This window comes from Littorina saxatilis, linkage group LG4 (genome assembly GCF_037325665.1).
Source record: "Littorina saxatilis isolate snail1 linkage group LG4, US_GU_Lsax_2.0, whole genome shotgun sequence".
NCBI lineage: Eukaryota > Metazoa > Mollusca > Gastropoda > Littorinimorpha > Littorinidae > Littorina > Littorina saxatilis.
Window position 1 is genome coordinate 23,204,970 of NC_090248.1, and position 13,687 is coordinate 23,218,656.

Genomic DNA, 13,687 nt, shown 5'->3' on the forward strand with positions numbered 1-13,687 from the left:
CAGCAGGACAGTTCTACCCCTGTATATACACAGTATGTTAATGGTGTATAACGGTTTAAGTTCGTTTGCATAACATTGCCCGGATTACTTGACACCCCTTTTCTTTGGACTTACCCAAAGGCACCGCCAGCCATGTGACTGATACGAGTACGTTCTTCACAACAGAAGTCACTGGGTGTCGAGGTGTTTTCATCTCACTGACAGGTATCGGCGTCACCGACTGTACCTTCAAGCTGTACGTACGTCGTGGGAGTGGGACACTGAATGCTGGTAGGAACGATGACAATAGCATAATTATAAATGTATATGCTTGGAGCAAAAGGATTAGTTTTGGAAGCAGTGAATATGTGCGGTCTCTAATGTTGTCGTTTCAGTTGTGACACTATGACTATGCATGACTGCATTTGAAGTGTTGTAAATAATATTCAGGAAAAGTCTATCATTTCTGTTGCAATTTATTTTAGGCCTGAATTTTACCTATTAGTACTACGTTCAGGAAACTACAGAATTGACCATTTATTTATGTAGTACTATAAGCGTTACAGTTAAATACAACTTGCAGTACATTGAATGGCTCAGCAGACACATGGATACAGGATAACCTCCTTATACACAGTTACAGTGTACAGGAGTTGTATTCAAGTTCAGCAGCAGTGAATATTTATTTTGCGCTTGTACTGTTAGAATCAGTAATGAAACAGCAAATAAAACTAAAAGTGGAAGTGTTATCGTTTTGACACGTGTACACTACATTGGGGTGTGCACGTTAAAGATCCCACGATTGACAAAAGGGTCTTTCCTGGCAAAATTGTATAGGCATAGATAAAAATGTCCACCAAAATACCCGTGTGACTTGGAATAATAGGCCGTGAAAAGTAGGATATGCGCCGAAATGGCTGCGATCTGCTGGCAGATGTGAATGCGTGATGTATTGTGTAAAAAAATTCCATCTCGCACGGCATAAATAAATCCCTGCGCCTTGAATATGTGCGCGATATAAATTGTATAAAATAAAAATAAAAAAAATAAATCCCTGCGCTTAGAACTGTACCCACGGAATACGCGCGATATAAGCCTCATATTGATTGATTGATTGATTGTTTTGACATTTAGTGATTTACCCTTGTTTTGTGCAATTAAGGACGGTGTGTGTGTGTGTGTATACCATACTAGTCACGGCCCCTTTCCTTAAATAATGTATATAACCTGTTATAATAATGTTTATATTTTGTAATTGCTTGCAGGAAGCTACGGTTGTGAGCCGAGACAGCAAGACAGATCAACATGAAGTTTGATGCAGGAAGTGGGTTTCTGGCAGTGCTACTGGTTTTGCCATGCATGACTGCTGCAGCAACATTCAACTTGGGTGACCTCAGCAACCAGGTGGATAATGTGTTACGGTATGTTGCTAACAGAGATTAGTACATTTAGTTACATAATCAGTTGATTTTTATTTAATGATTTTTTTTAGGTATGTTGTTTGCGTACTTGAGCGGCTATTTTTGAGTGGCATTTGGATGTCTGGCGTGCAAAGGTGATTGAGACAAAAGAGACAGTCTCCAGGTATATGGATATAAACATGAGCCTCGACATTGTTTTTGGACAGCATATCTGAGTCAGACGTTGCTGATTTAATCCCCCCCCCCCCCCCCCCCTTATCCCAACTGGCAGTTATACACATGAATTGTGACATCAAATGAGATTGAGAGACCGCAATAAATTGGCAGGGAGGAAAATGAACTTTTGAGGTTTTTTAAAAAATTCAGTTCATGTGCAGTGTACTGCTAAAGGCCTTCTGAAGCATATTTACATAAAGAGAAAGAGAGACGGAGAGAGTCAGGGGTGGGGGCGTGGATTGGTGGGTAGGAATATTGTCTCATGGCATAAGTCCTACATGAGTTGTTCTTTGCTACTGGTCACAAGTGGGGGTCAGCTCACACGGACGCATTTTTCAATACAGTCTAGGGGAGAAACTGGTCACAAAGCACCCAGTACATGCCAGAGAGATAGGAGAATCGGCACAATCAAAGAAAATACCAAAATCATTCAATAGATATGGAAATATTAAGATTTACTGTGAAAATGCCAGCAAAAATGGCGTCCAAAAACGGGAACGCACACTTGGTGCGTCTTTGAAGACTTACCTCCCGTTCTGTGTTGTTGATAATAGTCGTGTTTGTGCTGTTGTTGTTGAAATAGTATCTAATAAAACTGATGCAGTTCTTGAAATGTTGCAAATTATTGTTGTCTTTGTGAAATGCGAGAGTGTTCTGAGGCGTAATCTGCATACGGCTGATGTCCCACATAGGGTACCCCACTTCGATCAGCGTATCACTCCAAATGAGCTTCATAGCAGAAAAGCAGATACACTACCAACACACTGCATAACAGATCTACAAGTCTGAGCCAGAATCATTGAAATTTACTTTCTGTATAAAATATTGCAATCAAATTTGTTCACGATGTCCCACAAATAACGCAGGTTACCCTCGCCTTCGATTCAAAGTAACTCCAATCTGACTTAATTACAATCGAAACGCAGATGACGAACTGATTCACCACAAATTTGTGGTATTTTACACACAAATTTCAACTGTGTTGTTTCGCGATAAACAGCCATAAACAAACAAATGTGGCGCCGTCACGTCGCCTTGGAAGGAATAACGCAGGTGACCAAGGCTTGTTTCCGATACCTGTCTGATTAAAATCATTGTTTTTTCACGAATGACGGCTCTTTGGCAGATCTGGTGAGTTGGAAACTGTCTATGAATGTTTCATTTAATGTCAAATGCGTACATTCTTGTCGATATTGTTACCTTTGGGCTCATAAATTAAGTCAATCGTCGTGTTGTCCGAAAGTGACTTTTGTCAGCATAGAACTTACTGTGCTTTGATCATTGACTGAGAAGAATCTTCCGATGACACTAGTTCATTTCACTACACGACTGCAGATCTGCAAGGAAACTTATGGCAGGGGAAATACGCTTAACTGAAGACGAATAAGCGGAGTAACTGTTCTTCAACGGATTGCTCTTACACTGATCTAAATATTTAGATCTTGTCATCTGCTAGTCTGCTAGTAAGTAGTCTTCGGTCGTGTGAAAGTCACATCTATTTCGACTGTGTGCATCGATCCGTGTAGTGAAATGTTGATCTTTGATGATTTGGCAACATAACTTCGCTAAATGTGCTTCGAGTGTATCTCCCCGTTAACCGCATTTGAAAACGTCTTTTAACAAGACCATGTTTCGACAGCCCAGACGGGGAGGATCCTCGATAGCTCACAGGGTATATAATGTTTTCCGCCGTTTTTTGAAGAATCCTTTCAAATTTGCTATTCCAAAAGTACCTTATAACACGACTCGAGTGGCAAAGAACATTCTCTGCAATTCCTGTCTCAGTCCGTGCAGCCGTTTCGGGTCCTATCGTCATCATACAAACATACACACAGACACACAAGAACCAGCTTTAAAAGTTAGATTATGTAGGAACCATGTGAACCAGTGATTTTTTCTTATGTACAACAGATACTACAGTATTTCTGCTTTATGAAAAGCAATATTTCAAAAACAAAACTAGAGATTTGAATTTTGACCACTTTTCCCCCTTTCTGTCACCAGTACTGAAGAACAACTCATATGTATATGAATTGCGGTCATGCTTGTGTGCTCATAGTCATAACCATTTCATATTTGTGCCCATGCTGAAAATTACATGCACTTCTTTTCAATGAACACTTTGTCTTTCGTTTATCAGTTTCGAGAAGGGGAAAGAGAGAGACGACAAAAGCAGACCACAGACCGTTGTTTCCGAGGACCATCTCGGTGCTCCCCCTGCCTTCTGTAACAAGCTGGATTGTCCTGAGTTTAAAGTGGTTGGACATGGAACTGTAAGTTTATTGTTTTAGTGTCAGGCCAGAGAATGATAAATCTTTCGTCGTAAATACGACGGAGTCCTTTTCTAAATGTGTAAGAAAAGAGCCTCCATGTGCCCTTAAAAATCAAAATGTTCCCGTCAATACGCCCAAACCACTTTTACTCATTCCCAGGCCTGTAGTGTACATCAGTTTGCTCAAACAAAGAGTATACATTGCATAATTATTCTGTGTATATTCAGATCTTTTCTGTTCCCAGTTTTCTGTCATCCGGTATAGGTGGCAGCAATGGTTGAGAAACCACTGCAAGTTATTATTTGTATTCAGTAAAATGCATGAGTAGACTGTCTACAATCTGAGTGAGAGACTGCACTGTGTGCCTCAATTATTTGTGGTCTGACAACACAGCTAGCAATACAGTGGAACGTTAACCTCCTCTTTGGAGACTCCCCAATTAAAGACAAAAGAATCCCCCCCCCCCCCCCCCCACCACACTTTTAATATCCTAGCGGTTAACTCGATTTTTTGTTCAGAACATCATTAATTATTCCTTATATAAATAAGTCCATTTTAAGACCTGATGTTCTCTGATTTTTGGAGGAATTTAGAAGGGCTACGTACGTACCACTGTATTGAGAGTAAATACTTCATGGTGGAAGCTATAGCTCTCTCCATGTTCAGACTAGGGTTTGAACTCAAGATGAGAGACAGCACCTAGTGATTCACTAATCTCTCGTGTGTACCACCCCTGTAACTTTAGCTATATAATTCCTGCGGTTGAATACCAGGATCAAGTTTTACCTTAGGCGGTGCTTTCAAAGGTTGCTCACGCCCAGATTTATGTAATGCAGAACAGCACTCTAATTAAGTAGGTCAGCAGGGTGCATATGTACCTGTACTGTATGAATTGAATGTTGAATCTGAACCTGAATTTAAAGTACATGTGTAAAGTGTTTCTTGTATAAGCAGTCACTAGATGATATGAACTGTGTTAATTTAAGAAATATTCAACAAATGAGTGTAATGTAATTTCCCGTTAAATTATATTATTTAACGGGAAATTACATTACACATGCTATTGTTAATATTATGCTTAAACAAGAACAATGGAACTGAAGTGTGTGTGTGTGTGTGCACTGTTAATATTCTTTTTACCTTGATTGTACAGAGCTTGGAGCATTGTCTTTTCTCCCTGTGTTTGTGCGCTTTGTACAAATTATTAAAAAAATATTTTATCAGTGAAAACATGAGTCATGCTCATCAGTATCTTCTTTTTTGCTTTCTCCCCCACCAGGGCTATGATATTAGAGAATACAAGGCCAGTCGGTGGGTGTCTACCACTTCCATTGGCATCGACTACGAAACTTCCCAGCATGACGACTTCATGCGGCTCTTTAACTACATCAGCGGCAAAAATGAAAAAAGTGAGGTTTTTTTTTTCATAGTCAAGCAAATGTTACGATGGTTTTTGTCTTTAGAAGAAAAAAGAGGGTGAAATACATATGATGGTATTGAAAGTTGACATGGAGATAAATACCGTATTTGACGGATTACAAGACGCACCGTTTTATAAGCCGCACCCCCGACTTTTAACAAAAAAATTGGGACGAGCCACGTATAGGCCGCGTCACTATATTAGCCGCCGTAGAAAAAAATATAATCAGATCGTGTCAATCGATCAAAACAACCAGGCAAACGAAAGTACGGTATTTGGCGAAATCGGCTCCGAGAATAAACAAGTGAAACAAAGAAGAAAAGTGAAAAGTTTGAAGAAAAATATCACACACACAATTTGTAACCAACACACACATGTAGTCCCGCCCGGAATAAGCTTTTTTGGGATGATTTACGACTTTTGCGCACATTTCGAGCAAACGAAAACACAACATGGCGGCTCTCGCTCCTCCAACTATCGCGAGACACAAAAAAACGAAATCTCGCGTGCGTGAGATCCTCATACATCCGGTGTTTCTCTGTACGCTATCTTGTCACGACGACTTGTTGACAAACGAAGATTCGCGAAAGAAAGAGAAAAGCGCCGAGTCTTGAGTAGAGAGCTAATAAAGTACCGGTAATCGCTAATCGAGCGAAATGAAAATCCGCGGCGACTTCCATTAGGTGAATGCTATTCAAGTTTAGGTAACGTTTTAGCCGCATCTTTTTATAAGCCGCAATGCGATTTTTTTGGAAAAAAAGTCGCGGCTTGTAGTCCGTCAAATACGGTACCTGTCATAATATTGGTGACTATGCACTGCACTCGAGAAATCTGATAAACAAAGGGAAGTAAGCGCTCTAAAATGCATACGACATGTATAAATAAGTAAGTGAGAGTTATTCAGAACCATTCTCCTGGCACCTGAGAAAATAACAAGCATTGACATGAACAAGCGACTTTCATCCTCATTTTAGAGCGATTACTTCCCTTTGATTATCAGATCTCTAAACAGTGTTCTGCCTCATTAATTTTGTTTTAAGGCACAGTAAGCCTCCCGTAAACCATCACAGATACGGTCAGGCTTTTACACACAGTACAAACACCCTTTCATTTAAACACTCACCGATTGAGAACATCCTAGGTGCCCTCCGTAAAGAGCGAACAATTTTCAAAGAATTTATTTTTGAGTGGTTTATCTTACCCCTGAGCCATCGTGAACCCGTGTGATCCAGTTTCCCTTTTTCACAATGTAGTCGTCAGTTAGTAATTTGAATGCGACTCGATGTGAGCTTATCTACAATAGCACGTTTTTATGCACGAAACAAACAGCTGTGGTTCACAAGAACTCTAGCGATGGCTTTTGACTGTTGAGAGGAACGGCGATATGCATAAACCGTCGTCTGCTACGACCCTTGCGTGACCCTGCTTCCGGGCTTTTCTTTTTTCAAACTTTCACCACTTCGAATTGTACTGATCTTGTCTTGATGAAAAAAGAATTCTTTTATGATTAAAGAATGTTTGTGTAACAAGCTGTCAATTTATTATTTAGATTTTAAAAGTTAGGTCTAGCGCAAAAACGCACCACGGTCCAAAAACATTCTGATAATCATCGATCCACGGCTATCGCCAGTTTACATCGATAGAATGAGACCCGAAGGGAAGTAACTCATTTTTGACCTGAGTTCAGGATGGGTCCAAAAAGTGTTCGAGACAATCTGCAAAATTAATTCTTTAAAAATTGCTCGCTCTTTACGTAGGGCACCTATGATGTTCCCGTTTGGTGAGCGTTCAAATGGAAGGGTGTTTGTACTGTGTGTAAAAGCCTGACAGTATCTGTGATGGTTTACGGGAGGCTTACTGTCCGGGCGTGATTTCCGGTATTGAATATTCATAACAGCCGTCCAGCACCAAAACGAGGCGCCATTGTTGTAGAGGACCAAGTCCACGAAAATAAATTCTTTGAAAATTTCTCACGCTCAACAGAAAGCAGCCAGAATGTTCCCGTTCGGTGAGCGTTCAAATGGAAGTATGCTTGTACTGTATGTAGACGCTCGGGGAGCTCTGTGATGGTTTACGGGAGGCTTACTGTGCCTTTAAGATTTGCACACATGAAAGTTGGACCAAGTACAGACAGAAAAGATCATGTCATCCGTGTCCGAGTTACGTGTGTTACAAAAACATGAAAATATCCAGTATGCATCTCCTGAAAATGATATACGGCAGGAAAAAGAACAGCAGGTAAAATCCAAATCGTGCCCACAAGTGTGTATGCGTTGCAGCCACTAATGCAGAAGAAAAAAACTACTGTCCAAGGGAGTTAACTGTTTTGTGTTATGAGGCTGTAGCGCTGAAATGTACTTCCATTAATAATCAACTTTGGACAGACTGTTTCAGGTGTTCGTACACCCCCAGTATGAATGGATGCACAGTCATGATAAAGATCCCAAGCCCACAGGGAAAGTCTCAGGGCTGGGAAAACACGAATACACTCATTTAGGGAACAAAAAAGATGATGAAGGCACAATTCTGTTGCTGAACGCTATATCTCAAAGGACAATGGATCATTTTATCAAATACAACAAGAGGCGAAGCCTTCAAGGCTCACGTAAGAAATCGACAAACAGTAACACAAACTCAATCACTCCGTCACACATACACACACACACACACACACAGTAAGCATAGGTGAAACTGTGCAAGAAAGCGAGACACTAGATCTGCCAACTAGTCTCGGCCCGCTCACAATAACAATGACCGAGACTTTCAGTAATTCCTTCGCGTGATGTCTAACCCTCTTACGTCATAATGTGACGTCTTCAAATGTTAAAGTTTCTATCACACACGTCAAACACTTTTGACCGAGACGTAATCTTCTTATGCGAGCTTTATCCATAGACTCGGAAATGTTAAAGTTTCTATCACACACACACACACACGCACGCACGCAGAGACAGACAAAAGTTAGCATCGCATAGGCTACACTTACGTGAGCCAAAAATGGGAATATCAAGACAAGTTATAGGATATGCTGGAACTGAATTACATGTGTGTGCGCGCTTTTAGTTTTCACCCAAAAGGGTTTAATAAATTGTACACCGTTTCACTATCTTTCAGTATTGTATGGCGCTTTCAACTATAGCAGGATTTGCACTATACAAATACAGTGATGATGATGACGAATTATATTTTATTTTTCTTCTTCTTCTTCTTTCTGTTCATGGGCTGAAACTCCCACATACAATCATGTTTCTTGCACGAGTGGGGTTTTACATGTGAGACTACTCTTCTAATTATTATCGTCTTACTTTTATTTACTATTGTACGTTGCAGAGCAAAAGATTGCCATGACAGCGCCAGTCATCAACCGCATCGTTCCTGGGCAGGGCCCGGCGTGTGCCAACAACTTCACCATGTCCTTCTTCATCGCCCCCAAGGAGGGACAACCCCCCAGCCCCTCTGATGACAAGGTCTTTCTCTCCAGGCTGCCTGTGTTCAGGGCTTATGTCAGGTGAGCTTGTGCGTCTTTAAAGTCTTAAAAAAAATCCCCTGAAAGCGGCGTATGGCTGCCTGAATGGCGGGGTTAAAACGGTCATACACATAAAAACCCACTCATGCAAAAACATGAGTGAGCGTGAGAGTTAGTCTAAAAAACAAAACAGCAGCAAACCGAAATATGAAAAAGAGAGAAAGGTCAAGCCAAAAAGTAGATGGAATTAAGTGACTGTTTCGAAGTTACTTTTTATGATTGTCATCTTAGGTATCACTTTGTCAGGCGGTGAGTTTTGACTGGTCTGAATTTTGGTCTTTCTTTCAGTTTCTGGTGTTTTGGGTTGTTAGTGTGGTTTATGTAGAGATTGGGAATGGCATGCAACTGCAGTGTATGACTTCTCTTAATGAAAGTGTCGCTCTTGGCCAACATTCAACATTTTCTTGATTTTTAGTTCAAATTAACAGTATAAGCCACGATTGATTACAATACAGTAACTTTCCCTCTCTTTTGTTTGGGTAATCAGAAAATGTTTGCTGTGAACATGTTTATTTATTTTGGCAATATACAATCATTCCACAAATAAATGTTGCAGTTCCGCAAAAGCTTTTATGATGACACAAGACAATGGATATTTTTGCCTAGATGGGGGATGCGACAATTAAGAACCAATTAGAGACATTGTTGTCTGATAAGGAAGAGCCAGTAAGATTTCCAGTTTAGGTCACATGTAATCAACCGTCACTCTCTAGACAACGCTTGACCGGGAAGCTCCAAATTTTCAGTCTGCTCTAATTCTTTTGGTTATTCTGAAATGTTACACTGTTTATGATTGGTATTACTTCCCTTGTCCCACAGACAGCATAAAGACAACATACATAACAATAACAAGCAGGAATGCCTTTGAAAATGTGCAGAAAATATTTCCTTGATGACACAGTCAAAGGAGCTTAAAATGATGAGTGCCTTTGCACCAATTTTAGTTTTGGTATAAACAATTTTTTTCTCAGAAAATTACAGATAACAATGCTGCATACAATCAAATTAATAGATGGAGCACAACAAGCAAAGCTTATACCCGTGCTCTTGAAAGCAATATAAGATTTGATTAGCTTTGAACTCCGTTGAATTTTCTCGTGTCTTCAGATCATTCACAGGGTTTGCCAACAAGGACAAGTTTTTGTCTGAGGCATTGGAGCTGACCGATACCCTGAGGAACGGCAGCATTTCTTACGTGGAGGAGTATTTCTACACTGCCGGCTACGACAGTCCATTCAAGCTCTTCAACAGACACAACGAGATTTGGTTTATTGCTAAGTGATTCTTGAACTGCCTGGAATTGTGGAGGGTGTGAGCGAGGGTGTGAGCGAGGCATAATTTTCTCCCTTCTCGCTTCGTTGGCTTTTACTTCTTTGTTGTTAAGTTATTATTTTGCAGTTAAATGCCAGGTGCACTTTTTTTGTAATCAATTATGTGACTCAGTTAACTGTTTGAACCAAAAATACTCTTTACTGGTACCAACTCGTTACTGGTGCTTTTCAGAATCTCTGTTCATATGTGTTTCTTTTCTTTTTGAAAAAGAAATCTCAGAAAGTTTTTGGCATGTATTCTTTGCGATGCAAAACAAATAAACTGAATAGATAGCAGATGTGTTTGTTTCGGTTCTGGTGAAAAATCTCTGGTTATTTTTGAAATATCTTCTTTTTTTTCTGAAAAAAATCTCAGTTGATCGTTTCTTGTATAGTAAATAATTATATGCAACATATCATTCATTGTTGTTCTCTTTTGAGAAGGTAAGGAAACCTTCAAGAAATATTCACTCAGATTTTGATATGACAACATTCTAGCTTGTGTGTGTGCACATGGTGCGTGTTTGTGTACTTTGTAATTTAATTTTTTTTATCGTATGTAATTGTGCTTTGATAAGCATGCTACTCAGAATTTTGTTTGATGTGAAATGTTATAAATTGTCAAGCAAAGTGTATGAATGCTTGTAGTTCAAGGAATACAGCAATGACAAATAAGATTGGTTTTTATATTTTGAAAGTAAAAAATAAGATTGGTTTTTGGCTCAAGTAAGTGTAGCCTATGCGATGCTAACTTTTGTCTGTCTGTGCGCGCGTGTGTGCGTGCGTATGTGCGTGCGTATGTATGTATGTATGTCTGTGGTAGAAACTTTAACATTTGAAGACGTCACATTACATTGACGTCACATTATGACGTAAGAGGGTTAGAGGTCGCGCGAAGGAATTACTGAAAGTCTCGGTCATTGCTATTTTGAGCGGGCCGAGACTAGTTGGCAGTCGAGTCCCTGTAAGTAGGCTACATGCAGACAGATCTAGATCTAGTGTCTCGCTTTCTTGCACAGTTTCACCTATGCTCTTTCTGTGTGTGTGTGTGTATGTGTGACGGAGTGATTGAGTTTGTGTTACTGTTTGTCGATTTCTTACGTGAGCCTTGAAGGCTTCGCCTCTTGTTATATTTTGAAAGTGCGGTGTTGAACAAATTTGGGGAAATGAGAGAGGGAGGTGTGATGACAATTTGTTCACGCTTAAAGTCACACTCCTTCTCACAATCTCAGACCAGGCCAGACTTAAACATGGGATAAGTGCATCCTTTCACTTGGTCACACACCAAACATGAACAGCCTTGGTGCTTCCTCTGCTGAGCGGTATATTTTGAACGAGTTAATTTTGTTAAAGCGACTAGTGGCTTTTTAAGAAATTAATCCATCAAACAAGTCCAACTTAACACAGCAAGCAGTCAGGATGTTGATTTTTAGTATTTGTGCAAGTTGAGGGATGCTCTCATCCAGTGTAAAAGCTTGGCAAGATCTGAAAAGGAGTACGTGTGCCTTTAACATGTTGCTATGTAATGTTTCACAACTTTGTATGAAAAAAAATGAAATGTTAATGTTTTCTGTGTGTGTGTGTGTGTGTGTTTGAAAAACAGTGATTTATATATTTATGCATTAACTATACAGTCTCTTGTCAAAAGTTTACAGCAACTTTTTATGTTACAATCTCAGCATTCTAAGAAGTTGCTAACAAACACCGAGCAATCAAGTGAAAAACCTTTCCCCATGTGAAACGCCTACTTTCCATTCATCTGTAAACCTGCTTAGACTTATAGTTAATGTTTCAGCAAATTTGTCCAAGGGTATGGGTGAGGTAACCTTTTACGTTTATAACTATTTTCACAATCTACATGATGCAACACAAAAGTATTTATTCACTAAAATTACTAAAAGAAAGATCTTCGGTTTACTTCCAAAATGCAAAAATGTTTATTTTCAAACAAAAATCAACTACACAACCAGAGTTCAAAACAGATTAACAAACTCAATGAAAAATCCACATGGTTTTGATCAATAAAGATCAAAAACGTTACCCCTGAAACAAAACAATAAGAACATAAGTATGTTTCAACAACAAAAATAATCAAAGAATACTTATTTCAATTTCATTTAGAACACCTTTTTTGTCAACACAGCAAACAAACAAACATAAAACTATGCTTGCTAATATAAACATGACAAAACATAATACAAAATACAAATATGGTTATGACAAGAAAACTGGAACTCCTTATAAAATATATCATGTAAATCATGATAGTGTACAGGAATACAACCGCATAAGAACATGAATTCAATCACCACCTCTGGTGCCTGTGATTACAAATTCCAGGCATGAAAATTCTCCGTATTTTCCGTATTTTTGAAAAAAATAAACCGTATTTGTTTTTATTTTCCGTATTTTTCCTTTTTTTTATTTTTTTTATTTTTTTTTTATTTTTTCCCTAGTCATAGTTATAGTAAAATAGTTTTGGGGCCATGTTTGAATCCAATTTTAAGGCTCAGATAGCCCCAGATTGCACCAAATTGCACCCTTGAAAAAAATTTTTTCCGGGGGAGCATGCCCCCGGACCCCCCTAGAAGTCTTGGCGCTTCGCACCTGCGAAACTTGGCGCTACGCGCCTGCGAAACTTGGCGCTACGCGCCTTCGAATTTTGTTTTCAGTATTTATTTTTTTTTCAGTTTTCATGCCTGAAATTCCTTTTTGCATGGACAAGAAGTTATGCTTTGATGAATTCCAGGCCAAGTATAATCAAAACCAAATCAAAACTTTACTAAGTCCACCAGTGACAAGCTAAATGCTTCATCACTCATAGAAAAACTAAGATGCTCAATGCCTTAAATTCTTCTCAAAATGACTGAGAAACATTCCAAGTTACTTATGACTAGAAAGCCTGCTGCATACAAAATAATGCACATGCTTATCATTTACTTTACATAACTTGCATGGTAATTCCTTTTTCATCAAAAAGAAACACTATGTTCCATTTCTGTCAACCATATAATTATCAAACACTTAAAACACATTCATTTTCAGGCAAATCAACAGTGAACACACAGAAACTTCTCAAGCCATGTGGCAGGATGCATAACTCATAAAGGCGGGGAAAACAAATACTATCAACTAAAATACTATAACAAATACAAAACTATATTTCTTATCATCTAATTCTTAAAATACATCTTTTACAACTATATCTTCATAATGCAATACCTATTTCATCATGTCACTTCAATTTCTTTCAATGAATAATTGTCTCCATTATTCAAGATGACCACATGGTTCTTTGCAGTCTATGACTATCTTATGTGATATCAAATCCAAATAATCCTTCAAAACTACAAAACCCTGCATCAATTAAACTTGGGGAAACAATGCATACAGACTCTAAGAAACAAATCAACACAATACATGTAAAAATAAAACCAATTTCTCACCTGAGTTAGGAATAAAACATTTGGAAATCACAAGCATGAAAATCTGGCTCCCTGTTGAAAATGTCTGGTACTTCAAGGGGAAGTATGTAGAATCAA

General features: G+C 38.9%; 1 protein-coding gene across 2 annotated transcripts in view; it reads left to right on the forward strand.

Annotated features, from left to right (window-relative positions):
- Positions 1-11,709, forward strand: part of LOC138964252 (heme-binding protein 2-like) — a 37,884-nt gene extending 26,175 nt beyond the window's left edge. Inside the window, exons 2-7 of one of the 2 annotated variants that reach the window (XM_070336153.1) lie at positions 121-270; positions 1,245-1,400; positions 3,757-3,889; positions 5,169-5,298; positions 8,640-8,817; positions 9,943-11,709. In XM_070336153.1, coding sequence (XP_070192254.1) covers positions 1,285-1,400; positions 3,757-3,889; positions 5,169-5,298; positions 8,640-8,817; positions 9,943-10,117 — 732 coding nt within the window. In that variant the 5' untranslated portion in view covers positions 121-270; positions 1,245-1,284 and the 3' untranslated portion in view covers positions 10,118-11,709. The remainder of the gene's footprint in view (positions 1-120; positions 271-1,244; positions 1,401-3,756; positions 3,890-5,168; positions 5,299-8,639; positions 8,818-9,942) is intronic. The other variant, XM_070336154.1, reaches the window with a different exon arrangement.
- Positions 11,710-13,687: the final 1,978 nt, after the last annotated feature.